General features: G+C 36.3%; 2 protein-coding genes across 2 annotated transcripts; both read right to left on the bottom strand.

Moving 5' to 3' along the window:
* Positions 1-55: 55 nt before the first annotated feature.
* On the bottom strand, positions 56-6,732 carry LOC108993777 (protein HLB1-like). Its single transcript, XM_018968797.2, has 14 exons — positions 6,248-6,732; positions 5,259-5,381; positions 4,998-5,067; positions 4,405-4,518; positions 3,892-3,975; positions 3,436-3,486; positions 3,210-3,239; positions 2,963-3,025; positions 2,749-2,814; positions 2,537-2,665; positions 2,291-2,326; positions 1,107-1,226; positions 526-714; positions 56-321 (listed from the first exon to the last, which is right to left on the bottom strand). The coding sequence occupies exons 1-14, from the start codon at positions 6,622-6,624 to the stop codon at positions 211-213; spliced, it is 1,563 nt and encodes a 520-aa protein (XP_018824342.1). The 5' UTR covers positions 6,625-6,732; the 3' UTR covers positions 56-210.
* A 3,268-nt stretch (positions 6,733-10,000) lies between these two features.
* On the bottom strand, positions 10,001-14,785 carry LOC108993786 (small G protein signaling modulator 2). The gene is made up of 5 exons (XM_018968815.2): positions 14,186-14,785; positions 13,022-13,157; positions 12,836-12,885; positions 11,737-11,790; positions 10,001-11,595 (listed from the first exon to the last, which is right to left on the bottom strand). Exons 1-5 carry the CDS (start codon positions 14,458-14,460, stop codon positions 10,317-10,319), a joined length of 1,794 nt encoding a protein of 597 aa, XP_018824360.1. The 5' UTR covers positions 14,461-14,785; the 3' UTR covers positions 10,001-10,316.
* Positions 14,786-22,626: the final 7,841 nt, after the last annotated feature.

Below are 22,626 nucleotides of genomic sequence, written 5' to 3'. Positions count from 1 at the left end.
CCAAAATTAAGAAAAATTAAGGGAGAAACTGAGGAGAGAAGAAAGAGGAACAGACTAGCGATGTGAGTGACGTGTTCTCCGGTAAGATGAGGAAGAAATAAGGATTGTGGACGAGCTTCAGGCCTTCTCAAATGTATCTCAAATTTTATTACACAAATTGTTAATCAACTCAACAAAAACATAGCACTGCCAATAAATATAACAAAATGATCAGCTAGTTATGATACCTGCCAGAACATCGCTCTTACCACGTGCATAGATTGTGTAAACTAGACGGATTGCATCAAGCCATCCATCCAGGGATTCCCAGGAGTCAGCAACCTGAAGAATCAATGAGCAAAAATTAAATTTATGACTTTCCAAATTCAAAAATCTAGTAGACTGATCCACCTCTTTTCATTTGAATCAAGATCCAGGCCATAATGCAAATGGAGAATTGATCTCTGTCTGACTAAGAATTATTGGGTTTGGACTTACAATGCAGGACAACAAAAATCTCTTTGGAACAAATAAGATAATGCTTACCATGAAAACTGGCCCATTGATTGTATCAATGCAGAGTCCTGCACCAGGTGGTAAAGTCAGATCAGCACATGCTGATACAGAAACTATATCTGGAACATCAATTCTGATGGCTCTTTTGTCAATATTCACTACATCTCCCGATCTTCCAGAGAGGCTTTGTGGCACTTGTTTTTGCTCAACTTTGTTTACCTGATGAGAGGGGCAACAAAGAAAGAAGATTGGCCTCCTTTGTTTTCACAACTCTTCTCAACTCATCTCATCTAATCATTACAACTTTTTCAAATTCCCACATCAAATAAAATAAACAATTCAACTTTTTCAAATCCCAGAACAAAAAATTTTTTTGATCGGAAAAAAATCCCAAAACAAAAATAATATTAAAAATATATATTCTAACAATATTTTATTCAACTTTCAACTTTCATCTCAATTTATCTCATCTCATCTGCGAAAACAAACGAGGCCACTACATAAATAATTATAATTTGCCACAAGCGGCTACCAGCCTATCAAAACCAAGGCATGATTTTCATTATATAGACAATATTATTATTTTAAAATATAAACAAATCAAAGTATACCTGATAAAGCCCTTCATGGTTTAAAACAAATTGCGACCGCTTCCAATCATTATGAGGTGCCACTTGTATTCCTACAGGTGGTGCAGTCAGGTACCCAACTTTCAGATAAGGCAAAGGTAGCTGTCAAGAGTTGAGTTCTGTCAGTGATTCTCTCAACTAGCATCATTGAAACATATACACAGAGCCCTGCTATCATCTGAACTGAGGGACTCATCTAAATTTCATTTGGGCACCAAATGTATCATTCCATTGTGAAAAATAATCAATCGCAACATCAAGAAGAGAAGCAATGACATACTATGGGGAGAAAGAGAGAGAAAAGGGATAAGGGTGGTGGTCTGAGTTGAAGTGATGTTGAATAAGTTTAGGGATGGAGTTCCCAAACTAAGGCAGGGTAAATTATTTAGCTCCAGCAACGAATTTTACCACCGAAACAATTCTGTGATGCAGCCATACTGGACCTAATGCAAACATGGTGAATTGAGAATAGAGAAGGAAGAATCAACACATCGATTTAATGTGGTTTGACATTAGACCTATGTCCACAGAGAGACTATTTTTTACTGTACTCAATAAAATTAGGATTACAGCATATATATCCAAACCCTAGCCCAGTATATAGAAATTTCCATTCCTTTGTCATATAGCGGGCCCGAAGCCGCTGCACTTCCCAACCTATTCTTCGACCCCGGCATCAAACTAATTTTGCTCCCAAGATACGGCCTCTTACTTTACTTCTAGAAAATAGTATAAATATCTCATTATAAATAGGAGACACAATCGGTTAATGTTATATTGTAAGGTCTTGTTTGATTACATAGATGAGACGAGATGAAATGTTGAAAATTGAATAAACTATTGTTATAATATTATTTTTTAATATTATTTTTGTTTTAGAATTTGAAAAAATTAAATTGTTTTTTGTATTTTATTTGGGAGTTTGAAAAAGTTGTAATGATTAGATGAGATGAGATGGTTTGTGAAAACAAACCAGGCCTTATCACCCAAGAATGTCTTTACAGCCTAAACTTAGAATATGCTTGATGTAGGGTCCTAAAGGTCAGAACATACACTTGCCAGCCATAACAAATCACGTGCAGAATTCATAGGCCTGTATCTCACCCCAGCGCAGAACAAATTAAGAAAAGAAATAAAAGCTAGTGATTGATCTCATAGCAACTAACCATGGAACGCACCAGCCGCAAGGCACTGCTGTAAACCTATAAAACATATTAGAATAGTAAGTGGAAAATGAAATCAATGTATGCACCAATAAAACACCAGAAAGTAAGGGCAAAGGAAAATATGTTTACTGTGAGACTTTTGAATTTCACTTCAGATTTCATTGGTCATGTTTATATTGGAGTCAAAACTCTGTTACATTAGTAAAACAACTAATATTGTCACAGACAAAATAAAATCATACGTACTGAATAATTTGATTTCAGTGCGTGGGCAGCTGCAATGTATATAGCAGATTGGCTATACAACTCATTTGGTGAGACTTCTTTAGCACTGACTGATCCCCCAGTTCTTAATGTGTCCTCTGCTAATCCATACTGCAAATAATGACACCATTTTTACAAATTTACCACTGGAAGATTGGACGTCTCAAATATGGAAGGATAAGTTACCAACTGACCAAAACAGTTCCAAGGTTGTAAATTGCTCGATGGAAGTCAAACTGCAACCGTATTGCTGCACGGAACTGCATTGAAAGACCATTAAAACGTATCATAAGACTAGTACATATTGAAAATCTTTGGACGTCTCATAGGTAAAATCACATTGCAGGTTGTTCCTATACAGCTATCCAAGATTCCAAGTACTCTAATATTTTCAAATATATTTTGTACCTTACTGATTGCAGCTCTTACGATTCTTTGCTTTTCTCGTACAGGAACAATTGCGCTGAGTTCCTAAATTTCATATTAAAAGCATAAATTAATTAAACTTCCCAGCATAAACACAAGTATAGATGTATTTGAAAAACTGTTGAAGTAATCCTAAGGAACAAAAGTAAGAGTAAAATTATTTAACAAGGAATAAATAATAAGAAAGAGAAGCTAATTTCCTAGGAAATGTTAATGTAACTAAAAATACCTGAAGAGCAAGTCCCCAGTTATTAAGTGCCTGAAACAGATTTCAATGAACTTATTACCAATGAATGCAATGTAAATGATTTTTTATGTGCTTTGATGAATCAAAATAAGTTTTTGAAAGGGAGAACAAAGGGAGAGAAATGGAAAGAGAAGGAAGAGTATCAATAAAGATGCTGGAGTACACCATATGGAATCATAAATTAACTCAACAATTTCTTTTAAGATACCTGCGGACTGTTCCAATTGAGTTGGACAGCTTTTTCATAGTTCTTTGTAGCCTGCAAAATCAGATTAAGAGAATCACCGTTTAAGCACTATAATTCTCTGAAAAAAGCTTTGATTACTTGTCAATGCAAAGAGCATAATATCTATTGTATAACCCTAGATGGTAGACAATAAAAGTGAAAATAGGGAAGAGGGAACTTGCATCAAGCATAATTATTGTCTTTTAATGTCAAAAAGTTCAGCTACTCCAATCATCAGAGCAAACCACTACATACTACAAAGTAGATTGTTTTATATCTACAAGGCTCTACCATTTCAACTATTATATCCATTTATGGCTGCAAAAAATCGTCTGGACACCAAAGTTGCAGGCAAAAAACTACAAAAGGTGGTAAATATTTCAAAGTTATGGAAGTCAAAATCAATCGCCACTGATTACTGATAGGTTGGGATAAAACCTGCTTCCATAGTTCTTCAGCCTCCTTTGTACGACCACGCATTTTCGCCCGATCAGATATCGCTATAGCCCAATTATAGAAAGCCTGCAAGTAAGAATAACATGTTACTTTCACATAATATATATTATCAATGGAAGTTATACAGATTCTTCAGGATACATACATCATGGATAATATGAACTGCTAGGTGAGAATTTAAAGAGCTCCATTTTAGCAATGTTGATGCCCTTATATTTTGCCAGGAATAGAGAAAAATCATATTGCAAATTCCTTGGCATTTAAAATATAACCAACCACAGATCAAAGGTTATAAATACCACAGAATATGGGATAAGTACAGTCATAGAACTTTAAAGATCCTCTCCCCCCAACCTGCCTCCCCACCCTTAGTTGCCTAAGATGGCATAGGTGTTCAAGGAAGCTATCAAGCTTCCAGCTAATTTTTACTTCTAAGAATTTGTATCAACCATTAGACTTAATAAGATTGACAGCTATAGTGAGTTGTGTCCATACATCATGAAGTGTTGGGCAAAGATGGGTAGCCTCATCATACTTCCTACAGGCTTCCTCAAGCAAAGCATCCTTAGAAGGTGAAGGAGAATCTTGGCTAACATTATCTGCACTTTCCTGCATGCCAAGTGACAAAGGATCATGAGACGAAATAAAATTCACTTAAAAAATACACTACAGTGCCTCTAGAGTAAATAGAATGTGCTTAAATATCACACAAACTGATTCGATCCAAACAAATACAGAAACTGAAGCCTTTTTACGTAATCATGGGATGAAAGGGCAATATATCAAATATTAAGCACTTAAACTCATTCCATTCTACACATAAGTTTTTGGTGTATGATGTTGAGCAGTGTTCTCCTTTGCAGGAATTCGTCATATCAAAATTTCACACTACAGGAAAATGCTTTTTCTTATGATAAGGTGTACTTCAAACACACTCTTGAAATACATTATGATCATGCCTAAAATCCGGACAACCAGTTAAGCAGGTCAACACCAAAGCAAGTTGATTGCAGTTTTAGTAGAGTGAAAGAAAAATAAAATTCACATATGTTAATATTGTGAGAATCAAATGAGACAGTATTTCAGACCTGAAGAACCAATGCCCAGTTGTATAGTGCGTCATAATCTTCTGGGTTTCTGTCTATGGCAGAAGCATACCTACAAAATTTGAATATAGTAAAAATTGGAACAGGACTCTAAAAGAGCTTACAATCTTGTATTTTAATAAACTTACAAGTCTAAGAAAGTGGTTCATAACACAACATTAAGATTTTGTTAAGAGTAAAAGAAAGGAACAAAACAGACAATACTGGCAAAGTTGATAATTATGAAGGATAGGATGATGATACCTCCTGGCAGCAAATGTAAGGATCCGTTGGCGAGACCGACCTTCCTCATCTACACCCGTAACACTATTGATTAAGTCCATAGCAGCATTGTTTTGGTCTACATGTTGTTGTGGACTTTCTTGACTAAACAATTGAGAAGCACATGGTAAAAAGCAAAGTTTTTGTAAAAGAAAATTACAGATAGTTATTCTTACTCGTGATAATATATAAGTTAGAGAAGGATATTAGGATGGATAATATAAAAACGATGTGTGAAAATAAAGAAGCAAACAGCCTAATAAGAAATAATTGTTACCCTGGTAATTGATGGGTAGTTTGGCTATTACTCCTACCAGCAGAATCACCTTTCAGAAAAATTTTAGTTCAGCTTCGATGCTTTTAAGATATGAACAGATAAGCCTATAGAATTAGGCATAAAAGTTGAATAATGAGGAAAGCCACAAAGTCTAATGCGGCTAGGCAACATCTAAGCATCAACAGAAACGGTTGGAATCAAATTTTTACCCAACGACGTCTGCCATTGCAAGCAGCAATGTTATGTCATATCAAATTCAATAGGATATAGAGAGTGCACACATGCACTTCTATAAAATGGCAGCTACAATCAAATATGCCGGGCAAAGACTAATCTCAGTGGAGCAACCGCGAAAGCAAGTGAATCAAAACACGGGAAAAATTATCCACCAAATTCCAGATTCTGATGATATATAAAAACGACTAGAAATAATTCTGTCAGCGACTAGAATCAAATCACTCTTGACTGTTGGATACATAATTCAGATCATGAATTTATATACATGGCTTAGAGATAACTTCATTGATTCTACATAAAGTAAACTAATTTTCAGTAAGATTTGATGCATCGTGGCCCATCGTCTCGCATCCTATGAGCTATATTCAACCAAGAAATATGTTACTCAAGCATGCTTTGGTGTTAATTAGATCTAGAAAATGTTATTAGTTGGATGCGGAAAGGTAGACTGGCTGACCTGTAAGGTGAGGGGGCATCTGGACCGCTCTCATCTGGCTCGTCGCCTTTCAACCCACCAAGTAATTCCCTCATCGTGAAAGTTCGGCTTCCTTCGTCTTTTCGCAGCTCACGTTGGGCGGGTGCGTTCGCTGCAGAGTCATCGGCCTCATCAGATTGGAGCGAGTTTTGTTTGAGTTCTTCGGGCTGAAGATCTGCATCGACTGCCACCGGTGACTCAAGTTTAGGCTCCGGCACGGAATCCGATACCGCCGGTTCTATTTCTGGTTCAGGCTCCGATGATTCAGGTTCGGGTTCCAGTTCTAAGTCTGTTTTCAATTCTGGTTCTGGCTGAACTCCGTTCTGCAATTCAGGTTCCTCGGGGGTGGTGGTGGACATGTTGACAGACAGATCTATTAGACTCTTACTGTCGCAAGCGAGGAAAGGAAATGGGAGTCCTAATTTCTAAACCCCTCTCTTTAACTGATTTCGCGGTGAAAGTGAAAAGGAAAAATATAATCACAGGCCATTTTACCCATTAATACGCACGTTTATTTAAAATAATTAGTTAGAAAGTAAATTTTATTAAAAATAATATTAATTTAAATTTAAAATATAAAAATAATAATATTAATACGTAAATTGGTACACAAACTTGCTTATATATAATAAAACTCAAGTGAAAATCCCTGATGTCGCCGCACAAGACCCACATCTCCAAAATGATAATTATGTAGGTGGTGTATGGTCCAATTTCATCCGATTTTGAATATATTTTAAAATTAAATTGGTATATATTGATTTTAAGATTTGAAGAATCGATATCACACCGGTTATATTTTTGAATCAATACTTTCAATTTTATTGATTTGAGTCCGATTTGGTCCCATTTTTCCAATTATAATATATATTATAGTATATAATAATACAATTCTTCTACGTACAGTCGGTTCATGCAAACGGTGCAGAGTCGCTGAGGCCACGTCAAATAATATATAAAAGACAAAAGACCATGCTCGCGCGAAACCGAAATGAGAAAGAAAAAATCCAAACAAAAACATTGAAATAGAGCTTGGGGTCCTCTGGATATTTGTCTTCTTGCTCGTTTGGGTTTTCAGTTGCCAACTTGATTTGTATTTTCTGCTTCCATTCTTAAATCTTCCATTGGTAGCTTAGCTAATTTTGACAGATCTTGAGAAGGAGCTTTTCTCGCAAACTGAATACTCTTTTCAGAGCCAGCGACATAGACTTTCTATCTTCATCAACAGACAATATTCTAGGACATATGTCAATTGGAGGTTGCATTTGGTTCCTTGTTTTTTGGGATCTGGCTTCCAGCTGACTTGGTCCCAAGTTTTGAGTCTTCAAATTTTTTACAGCAGGTAGAGGAGGCACCAAAATGAAAATGAAGGAAAACCCAGAAAACCCATTACCAAAAATCCATATACTCAGAAAACACAATAAAAAATAAACAAACATTGAAATGAAGGGAAAAAAAATAGATAATCAGAATCTTATTTCTAGTAACTCAGAAATAAATCAGTGGAGAAAAAGAGACGTACTTTTTGAGCGTTGGCATAGGCTTCAGCTTTGCGTTGTTGTATTGCAAGGAACCTACGAAGCTGACAGAGGATTTTAGAAGAATCAGAGCAACCTACAGTATTTTCGGCCTCCATTGGTTTTGTAGTAGAAACCTTCTTCTCGAAATCTTCCATGATCGTCTTTAGAGAGGTAAGAACTATATTGGTTCTATATTTTCTCTTTTCATTTTGTTTTCAGATTTTTGAGAGCTAAGAACTCGAGGGCAATGAAAGAGAGAGAGGGAAATGGAAGGAGGGATCACTAAACGGGGTGTTTTGATTTTTTGCCACATCAGTCGGTGTTTGCACCGCACTTACACAAAGCGATTGTCTTTAGCTTTTTTCATAATAATATAGTTGTGTGGAGTAAAATACACTAGGTCCAAAATAATTTTTAAGACCCAACCTATCAAAGAGGGCCATCATTAGAAGATAAAATGAGTGAGAGGACGATGAGACAAGAGTCAAGAAAGGACTAAGGGGTGAGGGTGTCAGGAAAAAATAGAAAAGAGAGAGGGTCAGACAAGCCAGACAAACATCCCTTACTACTATTGAGGGACACGCAAGCAAAGAGTTAGATAAAAAAGATAGGGAGCCTACGGTTTCAGAGACTTTTGGGGACTTCTTTAGACTTTTTTTTGGGGTGCTTTAACTTATTCTTCAACTTCAGGACAAAGAACTCCAGAGAGAATATATTCTCTAGCATATAGATTTATGACTCCGATTGTACAGTGAGAAATGAGAGGCTATGAGAAACTGTAAACAAGCATATTATAGATGAATCTCCTCTCCCTAAACCTTTGTGGACGTAGGCCTAGTGTCGAACCACATAAATGTGTATTCGTCTCTTTTTATTTTCTCTATATTAAAATATTGTTTATCACTACATATGTACGCACCGACATCATATAACCGCACCGGACCACTAACAGGAGCTCTCAACAATACCGATTGAGGCCCAGCCCATCTCAACGCGTCCAATGAATAGATATTTCTTTCCTTTCGGGCTGCACATTTTTAGGTGTTAACAATAATAATAATATATTGTAGTATATTATAATATATGTTATAATTATATTATAGACTATAGTGATATATTATTATATATAATATAGTGATATATTATAGTATATTATAATATAAAGTCATATAGTATAGTTATTTATATATGATTTTAAAATTTAATATTATATTAATTAATAATTTATCATATGGTATAAAATTATTTTATATATAATTATATATATTGTATATAAAAATTATATATAATATTGAAAATTATATAAATAATATTTTATACAATATAAAGAATTAAAATATATATATGAACTGGTCCGGTCCGGTGTTAGAACAAGGAAAACCGAAACCAGACCTATTTCAACTGATTTTGAGAACAATGGAACCGGTATCGAACCGGACCAAACTCGATATCGGACCAAATCCATCGGTTCTGTCTAGTCTAGTTTACCGGTTTTTTTCACTCCTAGATCATGGGTTCGACCCCTCCTCTATCGTATTAAAAAAAAAAAAAAAACTCATCTCATCTGATCTAATATAATTATTACAACTTTATTAAATTTCTACACAAAATAAAATAAATAATTAAATTTTTTCAAATCATAAAATAAAAATAATATTAAAAAATATATTCTAATAATATTTTATTCAACTTTTAACTTTAATTTCAACTCATCTCATTTTATTATGAAAATAAACTAGGACTAAAAAGAAGTTTAAAAAATAATATTACTTTATTAAAAAATTGTGTAAAAATTATAATATAATTATATCAATACGAAATCACAATCTTCCTCTTATAAATATAAAATAATGATATATAGTTTATTATTATTATTATCATTTAAATTATCACCCTTGCGTAGTCACTTATACAATATATATTATATTAAAATTAAGATATAAAGAATAATATGTACTGAAAACTAATATGAAGTATTTTCTAACATTCTAAAACATTATTAAAATATCTATTTGCATTTAATGAAATAGTTTTTAAAGATCGAATTTAGATCTTTTAATTTTATTATCTGTACATAAAATCTTTAAAGAAAATCATATAATATTATAGAATTTGCTCTCGAGAGTCCTCCAAGTATTAAATAACAGCATCACTAGCCAACAACATAATTTGGGTCATGAATCATGATAGCATCAATAAATCACAGCAGAAAACAAAAGCAAAAAGAACATCAATAAATACCATAGCCACAGGGTTAAGAAACTCAGGGCAAAGTTAGAAGTAATTCTGCAGTGTTGCCACCATCACTCAAATGAGTCCTGAGGACAAATACATTATAGATCTCATAATTTACTCACTGTGGAAATTGCCCACTGGGCGCTGGTATCAAGCATTGTGAATAACCTGAAGATTTATAGGTTTTGAAGGGATCCTCAACAGGAGTAACAATAAATTAGAAGTTAATTTTCTAAGGGATTCTTTGGGTGGGGGGAGGGAGGGAGATAAGGAAAAGGAGACGTGAGCAGGTTTTCCTAAACCTTGTCATGGAGGGTGACCACCAAATCATGAGCATCATCAAGAAGCTTCCACACATCCAGTTGGCCGGCCATGCTATTGCATTCCTTCATAATTTCGTCCATGCCACTGTACTTCTCTATTATGAGCTTCCTCCTTTGTAGCACGCAGGCTGCTATAGCGTAAAGCAACAAATCATCATTAGGAGGGGCTTTCAGCCGTATTCTCCCCCAGGTTGACTTGGCAATCCCTGCTCTAATTGCTGCCTGATCAGCCCATATTACCTCCCAGAGGCACAGCGTCTGCTCAAAGCTTAACTCCCTCCGGAAGAGAACCACCACCATTCTGTACACAAAGAAGCAATCCTCAGCTTGAAGCTTTTCCAGGTGCCTGTAGAGATGAATATCCTTGCCCTTGATAATCTTGGAGACAATTTTCAGCTGCCGTTGGATTCCCACCTCATCAAGCCGGAAATTATGCCGAGCTTTTTTCATGAAACCCACAAAGCACCAGAAGGCTTCATGGTCCTCCTCGAACACTGTGATTATTGGAGCAAGTAGATCACTCATACCTTGGCAGTAACCAATCTCAGGATCATAGACTGCATACGCTTCCAGGATAGCAACCAGGCGAGCAGCATGGAAAACCCTGGATGGATCCAAGTGATCATACTCGTTCAAACCAACACTCTCTGCTAACCAGCGAGCTTTCATCTCGGACACTGCAGCCTGAGATGGCGAGTATATAAACCATTCATCATTTGCCCTCAGAGCATCAAGACGGATGATTCTCTGCCAACTGGCAAAATCTTCAGCAGTGTGGATTTTGGACTCACTTTCCGCATTAGAGGGAGACTCATTTCCTGCATCAGATGGAGATGTGTTATCCTTGGCAGGCTCATCAAGGTCATTCTTTTCAGATACTTTGGTGGCAAGTAGAGGTCGCATGTCATCAGATTCTTCCCAAGAGTCGGAATCAGTTGACTCTGTATCTCCAGCAGAGGCATCTTCAAATGTCAGTCCACTCTTATGCGCATCTTCTTCCAAAAATGAATCAGAGGATTGGGGGGCATGATCACAGAAAGAGGGTCCATCCTCGGCTAATGGGATTCCTCCCTCAGTAAAAAGGGACCTACTGGCACTGACCATCTCTTCTAAGCTAAGAGAATCTAGAACCTGACTAAAATTCCCACTGCCCTCATTGCTGCAGTTCCCAGAAGTTTCCTTCAGCTTTAACCTGTTCTCGCTGCATTTTAGAATTTTCTGGCAATGCTTCCGCAGGTTATCATATTCTTTTCTGCATCACAGGTAAGGACAGTGACTAGGGGAACAAGAAAAGAGGGGGAAGGAGGGAGTGGAAAACACGAGCAAATATATGGGCTTCAAAACATAAAAACCTAATTTTGGATGTATTTACAAACTAAGATAAATTCCCCACCTTTTCCGTATTTTGACCAAATCCCTTTCTTTCTGAGAGCTGTTAATATGATAGCTGTTGCACATGAGAAATCACAGTCAAGACATGAACGACAGATCTAAGGCCTTGTTTGGGAAGTGAGATGATCTCATCTCAAAACTTCTCATAATTTCCTGCCCAAACATTGCTCAAACACAAACATTTTTTAATTTCAAATATTTAATTTTTTCATCTAATCATTACAACCTTTTCAAACTTCCAAACAAAATACAAAAGACAATACTACTTTTTTAAATTTCAAAACAAAAATTATATTAAAAAATTATACTCTAACAATATTTTAACTTTATAATATTTTTATTCAGCCTTTTCTTTTTCATTTTCCAAAACTCAATAAAACATCTTATTACCCAAACATGCCCTAAAGCAATTTGGCTCTTGAAAAAAACAGCAACAATGAACACAAGAAATGTAATTATATATAGCCAGAAACAATATTATAGCAACCTATATGCCTGCTTTCTCATTCTGAGAGAAACTCTCCAATAAGTCAACATACATGGCAACCATAATGGTGCTGCTGGAAGCTTCTTACAACCAAACTAGCATTAATAGAATTGAGTTAGCTTATTTCTTAAGGCTTCTTTTAACCAAACTAGCATCAACAAATTAAGCATGGCCAAAAAAAAGTCATATAAAAGGTATCTCTTGTTACAACTGAGCCTGAACTTACATGTCAAGCTGAGGAAGCAACTCAGAAACAAAAAAGGTGGATACCACCCAAAAAACAAAAAGGCTAACCTGCAGCTATGAGCCTATGACTAACAATGTATAGAGACAAAGATGAATGACTCTGAGTCTAAAACAAGAATGATTGAAAGATATGGACGACAGTGGAGCAATAAATACATAAAACCACCTGAGCCTTACAGTCAACCACAGATCAAGGAATCCATACAACAAAGGCTAAACTGTGGCTATGAATAACAATGTAACAAGATGTGTCCAAAAGGCAGCAAAATCTATCTCAAATTCTCATCACAGAGAGAGAGAGAATGCAAATATAAACACACAAACAAGTGGAGTCATCAATATATAAAGGTAGAGATGGCATGCTTACACTCCAAGAAGGAATGGCCAGACCTCTGTTCTAAGACTTGGATCGACACCCTGAATCAGAGATATTGGGAATTTCAGATCTTCAAAACAGTAACAAATATAGGGAAAAAAACAGAAGCAACTCATAACATTATAATTAAATTTGACAGGAACAAACAACTAGGCCAGAGAAAAATCGACAGCTTACTCCACCGCGAACTTTCTTCAGAAACTTGACCCCACCATCACTGATCTTCCCATCTGGTGTAAAGAAACTCTTCCATAGTTTTGGCAGAAGGGCATGTTTTCTTCTCCGGCGTGACCAAGGTGATTTAAGACCAACCCTGAAGAAAACAAAAAAAAGGAATAAAAACTTCTCCCAATGGGGAACAAAAAAGAAAATAGCAAAGAAACTGACGATAATGAAACTTCAAATAGAAACTGAGGAACCCAGTAGCATAAAGCATTGATCTGCACCAGAAAACAGACGAGGTTTAAAAACCTTATAACGGTAGTAAAAAAATCCAATTAACAAGAACATGAAGTTGTGACGTTTTCTACCACGCTACTTATATAAGAGCAAAACAAAAATGAGCTTCTACTAGATTCTACAAGCATTTCTTTTGATGCGAAAATTGACGAGCATGAAAAGAAACGAATTCCGAAGTACTAAAAGATAGAGACTTTGCCATAACAGTCACAGCAGGAAATCAACTCAGGAATTTTAATTTTTAAAATCATACGGTCCACTATAATGAGGGGATATCAGTAAACAATTTCATAATCAAACGCCGATTCCATTTCCAACATTTTCATATGACCGGATCAGCTAAGAACATGAATTTCACAGGATGAGACAGTTTTACTAATAAGAACTAGTTGAGTAGTGGCGTTTTCGGACAATGGAATCCACAATTGAGTACTTTTCAGATCGGGATCTGAAGAGAAAAACCCTACTCTACGAGAGATGCGATCACATTGATTGATGGGAAACAGAATCGAAGGGAAAAAAACTGAGGATTATAGGAAGAGGAAATTAAGAACTCACCGATCAGTGGAAACTGGTGAGGACGAAGATGACGATGACGATGAATGAGCAACGACTAACAAGACCGATCGCAAATGAACCCACGAAGAAGATGACGTCGACGAAGAAGACGAAGACGCTGACGGTGAAGAGGAATTTGACGACGACGGTGAAGAAATGTGACTTCGCCGTAGGGCTCTCATTACGTGTTTCTCTTCCGTAAGCATTTATCTATCTATATAGTTCTTCCAGGGTTTGAAACTGAATTCGGGGATTGGTTTTGATTCGTTTTCATTCCGTTATGGTTCGGATTTCGATCTTTGAGATTTTTCTTTCCTTTTTTACCTACGAGAGTAGACGACGGTGCCGGCCAAGGCGAGACCGAATATGGCCGTCGCGGCGATGGTTATTCCGACATTGGAAGCCGCCGCAGAAGCCGCGAAGCCGAAGCCGCTTCCTCCACCAGCGCCGCCGCCTCCGCTGCCTTCAACTAACAGGATCCATCCTTTATAATCAGCGCCGCCACCGGAGGAGAGGAACAGAATGAACGAGAGGAAGCACGGCGAGGACACCGTCAAGACCTCGCAGCCATTTTCTCTCTTACCCGTCCTCAACACCATAACCGGGAAGGAAAATAATGAAACCCACCCACCTCGTTTATATATATCTTCCCTTCTTCTTCTCTGCTCGCTCTCTCTACAGACTGCTTTATCTGGACCTCTGCTCGCTTTCCATGGAATGCATTAATTAGTGCAGAGCTACTAAATCAAATTGTAACACACCCAAGGGGTAAAGGAAAATCTCACTTGGAGGCTGAGTACTTCCGAAAGAAAGAAGATGATGGAAGAAGAAAATTGAATTTTTTTTTCTACTGTTTCGATAATTTTTCAGAGCAGAAACCGCTCATTACATATAGCTGTATTTCCTAACAAATTGACCCACCTTGGTGGGCTTAACTAACCAAAACAGATAAATCACAATTTAAATTTTGCAAAGTCAACTAATATCCCGTTTAAATAGTGAGATAAAAGAAAAATTTTAGATGAAAATTGAGAATTAAATAAAATATTATTTTTTAATAATATTATTATTATTTTAAAATTTAAAAAAATTAAATTTTTATTATATTTTATATGAAAATTTAAAAAATAATTATTAAATGAGATGAAATCGTTTCTGTATTTAAATTAGACCTAAGGTTACTGCCTAAGCCCATTAAATATTATAACCAAATATCCAATAAGATAATCTAAGGTCTCGTTTGGATTCAAAAAGTGTTTCATTTCATATAATCTCATTATTATAATTTTTCTAAATTCTTACACAAAATATAATAAATAATTTAATTTTTTTAAATTCTAAAATAATAATATTATTAAAAAATAATATTTTAATAATATTTTATTCAACTTTTATTTTTTATATAAAATTATCTTATCTTATTTTATCTCATCTCAGAATCTAAACTAGTCCTAAGATCTCAAATACAAGGGTTAAATTTTAGATCGTCATTGCTAGAGAGGAAAATAAATTTGTTGCTCTCCGGCCGCCATCCGCCTACACGCGCCCCACCACCCCTTCTACCATTTGCCGATCTATGGGGATGAGGTGGAGTCACGTCTAAATGATCTGTGTGTGGACCTCACACACGACTTGTTGTTGCGAGTGGCCTTCACGCGCCTTTGCGCACAGACGGCTACACACACCGTCCCAGCAGCTTCGTTTCACTGAGATCTTTTAGATCTAGGCCACCCCGTCTCCATCCCTTCAACGCATGGCTGCCATGCGCTATCACAGGAGAGCGGGAACGCAAATGATCACAGGCCGCATATCAGTCCACTTGATGCCGTGTTTTTCGCTATGTTATCTTTTTTTCTAACCGATAATCTTGAAGAAGGAATTGCGGATCTCTCCAAAAATCATCTAAAGACAATAAACAACAGTACACCCGCCACTATCATCGCGATGGTTCCATTGTTCAAAAATTTTTTTTGAACAACTTATTACCGTAATGTAAGATGGTGTTCTCTTTGTAGGACATTGGTGAAGACAAAAAAATTGATCGCAAAAATCTTTTTTTTTTTCTTTTTTATCCACCACTTTGGGCTTTTGTTATTGTTTTGGAGTGTTTGTTGGGGAACTCCACCTCCTTCTCATGTATCATCTTTTTTAATTTCTAACAAAGTTTACTTGGTTGCTTAGAAAAAAAAAAAAGGAAAAAAAAAACATGGCTCATTTACTTACCTCCATTTTAAAAGAAGTCACATGAAGCTTGAGGATCGATTCATCTTAATTAGTATTTTATGTTTTATATTTTGTGTGTCAATGGGGGCTCTCATTGACATTGTAATTATATACCCATTGGATCATTATCAAGTCGATGGGATAATTACGCTCAATAATAACTAAAAAAAATGGGTTATATAATATAGAGGGAAAAAAAAAAATTTAATTATTTGAAGAAAAAGATAGAGACGGATTCGCAATCCCGAACTACCATATACGTGTTTCATCAAAACGAGCCGAGCTATAATTAACTTAATTTTGATCTCATTTAGTCATTAGTTCGTATCGTTGATTTATACAATATATATCACACAAAATAATATGTTGGATACAAAAACTAGGTAATGAAAATATTATAGATCCACCAAAAAGAAAGACGAATAGAACACGGATTGAGCCTTCAATATATCAAAACCTGGATATATATATATCTAAAATTCAGGCTAACTCTAAGGTGCAGTACTTAGGATAACGAGATGAAATGAGATGATTTTAGATGAAAATTAAATTAAATATTATTTTTTTAATATTATTATTGTTTTGAAATTTAGAAAAATTAAATTGTTTATTATATTTTATGTTTAAATTTAAAAAAATTATGATGATGATAAGATGAGATGAAACAATTTCACTAACCAAATAAGACCTAATTAAGACGTGGAATGCAGTGAACGGTCTAGACTCTAGGAAATAAGAGAGACCAAATTAAACCCACCTAGAGCATCAGGTATGACAGCCCGGCCCATCTCGTATGGAATGGGCCATAGACTCTGTTGGTCTTTGAAGGCTATAAGAGTCAATCCTCCAAGTCCAACGGGTTGTAATGATCCCTAGATAGGGCTATACAGGAATCGAGAAAACCGACTGGCACCGATTTAGACCGGCCGCCAGAGCATGGAACCGGCCGAAAATAGTAGGGAACTGATCAACCGGTGGTAGATATTAGCAAAAATCGTGATCAGCCAGTTCGGTTGCCGGCTCAAACCGGCAAACTGGCCGGTTATATATAATATATATATTTTTATATTTATATGCGTATAAATGATGCCATTTCACTTAAGTTAAGTGAAACAACGTCGTTTTAAGTTCCCATTTTGCACAAAAAAAAAGAAAGAAGTCGTTTGGTTTAATACACCAAACAACGTTGTTTTGGGTTAGGGCTTTAACCCTAACCCCCCAACCCCCTTTCCCTCTTCATTTTCACGATTCTTTTCTTTTTGTCGCAACTCTCCAGTTCTCATCTCCCTCAGCTCTCTCTCTCTCTCTCTCATCATCTCCCACTCATCACCCTATCATCTCTTTCTCAAGCTCTCAGATCTCTCATCTCCCTTTTAGATTTCTCGTCTCCCTCACAGATCGCGCATCTCCCTCTCAGTCGACTCTGGTCTCAGATCTCTCAACTCCCTCTCAAGTCTCATAATCTCCCTTTTCTCTCTCTCTCTCTCTCTCTCTCTCTCTTTCTCATGTGATGACGATGTATTGTTTAATTTGTTTCTGGCGTTAGGGGATCTGATTGTTGGTTACTGAAATTGTTTGAATCTGATTGTTGGTTACTTGGTCAAGAAATTTGTATGTGATAGGAACCGATCGGAACGCTGATGAACCGACGAAAACTGGCCGAAACTACACCAGCCGGTTTTCCCACCCTTCATTGACTAGTTTCGGCCAGTATTGTCCCCTGAAAACCATATTGGTTCGGTTTTGGTCCCTATCCCCATCTATCTTAAAAAAAAAAAAAATACACAACTCTTTTTTTCCCTAATTAGCTACATGTTAAATCTCACTTGTTACCGTTACGTACCTGGCCTCTCTTGATCCCTAACATGACATATCATTCATATTGCATATTTAATTAATACTAAGTTTATAAGAGAAAGTCCAATAACTAATATAATCCTCCTGTATATCCCTTTTTATTACAATTTGTTAAGGATCTAACTATTATTTCAATACTTTCGTGATCATTGAATGCTGATTTAGTTGAATTCTTATTTTCTATGATCATAATATTTCACCACGCTCTCAGAATCAACGTCCACAGTGATTCACTCTATCGCTATTGACCCAATTAATAGTAGCTAGCTCATCTTCTTTTAAAGACTTCACCGATCATTTACAAGCATAAATATATATATATTTAATGATTTAGCATTAATATATATATATATATATATATACATATAACAATGCATAACATACTTCAATACATTTTAAAACTTGTGTATAGGGAGCCCTCCTGATACTCCGAACCGTGGTATGGTAGTCGCTCTGATACTATAGACGTTATTAAGGGATCGAACAACCATTAACCATGCAATGACTGATCGAGGTGTATGTTGGTTAGCTAGCGTTGTTTAATTACACATGCGGCCTGTGGGTGAATAGGATCAGTACGTACCTGTTCTCTTAATTATTACTTTCGTTTTAAGTTCTTGCACGATTCCTTGTACGATTACTAAAAAGGTGACATGCATGAGTGCTTTTAGATTTATTGTTATAAAATAAAATTTCAACGCGAATTGATGAGTAGGAGTTGCATGGGTTAAATGGGTTTTGAACAGCTAGATGTGGAATTAGACTCCTTGGTGGTGGTTAAATGGTTTAAGGCGCAGAGATGTGAAAACTGGTACCTTGAGAAATTTTGGAAGGAAATCTTGGAGGTGACAAAGTCTTTAAAGATAACAGTATCACATATATACAGGGAAGGGAATGTTTCGGCAGATTTCTTGGCAAGGATGGGTGTGGAGGGGCGTGGTGGTCAATGGGGGTCTCCAACAAATGTTCCCCAGGAACTTAAAGGTATACTGAGGCTAGAAAAGACAGGCCTCCCCAATATTCGTCTAGTTTAAGACGCCTCTGGACTGGTGTTGTTGGCTTTGGTTTGGCATGCATGGGTGTGTTGTGGTTTGTTTTTGTTATATAGTGGTTTGCTTTTATATATAGCCTTTTGCCTTTTAGTCTGGTTCTGGATTCATGAAAAAATGTAATTTGCAGGCATAGTGTTTTGTTACTACGGTTTTCTTCCATCAAAAGTGAAGGATTTCAATAAAAAAAAAAGATAAGATTTTTTCTTCTGCCAAAAGTGAGGGATTTCAAAAAAAAAGAAAAAAAAGGCTCCAAAAAAAAAAAGGAGTTGCATGTTCAGTTTACTATTTTCATTCGTTCTCGATGATTCCTTACATTGATACTAGATTTGATTGCACAGTTCTCCATTCTTCGCCACAGATCATCACCACGGATCAATTTGTTCTCGGCCAACGCAAAATCGCGAAGAGCGGCACATCACTGCCAGAGGCCGAGCGAGACCGAGTTGGGGCCATGATCGATCGTGCATGAATGGCTTGGAAGAGTGCTCCCGCCACTCCTGCATAGAGCTCTTGGAATTAGAGCTAGGGTTCCCCAAAGGTGTTCTACCCGGCCTGCAAGATCTCGAAGAGTACGGTCGACGATTATCGATGCATATATATAACACGAATGAATTAAAAAAAAAATAGATTTAATTGCATATGCAAGAATATTTGTGACCAATATTAATATCCGCGCGCAGGTTCAAAATTATTTAAAAAAAAAACCACGTCAAGTTTGGAAACATGTTCATGATACTGGACATGCATGCACAAGCATCATCTACGTACGTACAACACGTACGCAACACAAGCTTTCAATATCAGCACGATCTGGTTGCGATCTTTCCCACAAGTTATAATTTGATGATCATCACGCAACACTTCGGACGTTCATGATGATCGATCCCACTAAGTTATTTAATCTTCTTTTTGTCAACCAGCTGGCATGGAAATGCCACCATAATTATGATCAGGTTCACTACTGGATCGAGAATATTGTTACTCACTTTATTCTGCTTTTAACATAGATAAAATGTGCAATGCCATTGTCATCTAGCACTTGTGTCGACCCATGTTTCACGTATGAAGATTATGTCCTTGATCATATGGCAATCGAGAAAGGGACGCAATCGTGGGGTGGGTGACCCAATATATATGTATATTATATCATGCATGGGAGATTAACGGCTCGTTTGGGTGTTGAGATGACATAAGAAATTTGTAAATAATATTGAATAGTGTGTGACAAAACAAGAGGAGGAGGAGGCCCCAATAGCATATTATCCCATCGATAGTGGACCATGTCATGTACAAAGATAGCTATAAGAAAGAAAAATTAAAACATGTCGCCACCTTCCCAACTCCCTTCTTTAGAAGATTAATTAAACCTATATATATATATATATATATATATATATATATATATATATATAAAAGAAAGAAAAATGATAGTTCCCACTTCCGACTTCCCACTATATATATATATCGATCATGACTTCTAAATGTAGTGGGAAGTGGGAATTAACTATATATCATTTTTCTTTCTTATATATACATGGCAGATGGCAAAAACCACTCGGCGATTTTCAATGCGAATTAAAGTTGAATATATTATTAATTTTGGTTTTGTGGGTCGATAAGGAAGAAAATGATCAATATTATTAGCAACAATATTTTAACAAATATTTTTACTAGCTAGTTGCGAGCAGAAAATTATTAAATATCGTCAATTTCGTAAAACAAGATATATAAGGCGCTTCGAATGCATGCCCACGTAAGAAGTATAAATGCGCATGTTTATTTGTCTTAATTTGAATAAGAATACGATAAATACAACCATAGATCATCTCTGATCTCTTTTTTACTTTTTACTTTGTTATAACTAGCTAGAAGATCAGGCTTTTAAATAGTAATTCCAATATATATAAATATATCTTATTGGTGAAAGAGAGAATTTGAACCCAATACGTACTAATTACCATTTCAGCTTATATATATATAGTCTAGAATTACGTACCAGCGCGCTTGTCTTCACAGGTATATATTATATTCCTTCGTTTGGATAAGAACAATTTGGATATGCACATTTCATGATGACAACGTATAGATGACATTTAGAATACACACACACATACATATAATATATACTTGGAGCCATGTACCTCCACATGCATGCCACTCCCATAAGCCATCGGAGTCATCCGGCCCAGCCACAAACTGATCACCATGATGTGTGCATGCATCATGCAGATGATCATACATCATCGAACCATATAATTAGTAGGAGTAGTAGTACTGATCAGCCTGCATGCAACAAAACTCTCTCTCTCTCTCTCTCTCTCTCTCTCTCTCTCTCTCTATATATATTAGAAATTAAGGAGGACATGCAACACCTCCTCAAACTTTATTACCTCTCACTTATGACGGAAGAACATCTTGCAACAAGGAGAAATGAGAGAAATTGCTCTGCTATGAATTGCATTGATCGAGAAGATTTCTGTACACAAAAGAATATATATATATATATATATATGCTGGGTACACGACTAACATCTAGCCAAAATGAAAGAATCACTATACAGCTCATCATAACAGAAAAGGAATGAGAAAAAAAGAATAAGAATAGAAGCTTCTAGTCATCTTAGTCAGGTCCTTCTTCACGTGTATAATCAGTGGAGGGTAAACGACTTGTAGTAGATGTAGATGGAATTTGAGAACAACGACTTGTAGCACTAGTATGTTGCAATACCCCCTCATAAGATGGAGAATAAAAGTTTACTATTCCCATCTTGAGTAAATGAGAGTGGAGAATGGAAGTGAGGAGATCCGCAAGTTGCAGATATGTAGAAACATGAGAAGTGGAAATAAAACCATCAAGGATCTTGTCTTGAATTAAGTGACAATCTAGTTCGATGTGTTTGGTTCATTCATGAAAAACTGGATTGATAGCAATGTGAAGAGCTGTTTGGTTATCACAGAAGAGTTGAGCAGCTTGAGGGTGATGAACTTGAAGATCAGTAAGAAGAAACCTGAGCCAAGTGAGCTCGGAACAAGTTGCTGCCATGGCTTTATACTTGGCTTCAGCTGAAGAGCGTGAAACCACAGTCTATTTATTAGACTTCCAAGAAATGAGAGAGCTGCCTAGTAGGACACAATATCCAGTGACAGATCGACAAGTATCAGGGCAATAAGCCCAATCCAAGTCACAATAAGCAAGGAGTTGCAAAGGAGAAGCAATGGAGAATAGAATGCCTTGAGCTGGAGCTGTCTTAATGTACCTGAGCACCTTGTGAGCAACAGTCAAGTGAGCTGAGGTAGGAGTGGCCATGAATTGACTCAATGTATGAACAACATAACTTATATCTGGGTGAGTAATAGTGAGATATAATAATCTCCCTATTAACCGACGATAAATGGAATGGTCCTTCAACATAGAACCAGTTTCCTTGCTTAATTTCAAATTCTGGTCCATTGGCAACTTGACAAGTTTGGAACCTAAACTACCAGAATCAACAAGGATGTCTAGAGCATATTTGCGTTGACAAATGTGAATTACTTGAGAAAAACGAACAATTTCAATACCAAGAAAGTAGCGGAGAGAACCAAGATTTTTAATTTTGAAGTGATCATTCAAGAAGACTTAGAGGATAGCTA

This window comes from Juglans regia, chromosome 9, assembly GCF_001411555.2.
Source record: "Juglans regia cultivar Chandler chromosome 9, Walnut 2.0, whole genome shotgun sequence".
Taxonomy (NCBI): Eukaryota; Viridiplantae; Streptophyta; class Magnoliopsida; order Fagales; family Juglandaceae; genus Juglans; species Juglans regia.
Note: the sequence above shows the minus strand (reverse complement) of the source record. Positions and strands in the feature narration are given on the sequence as shown.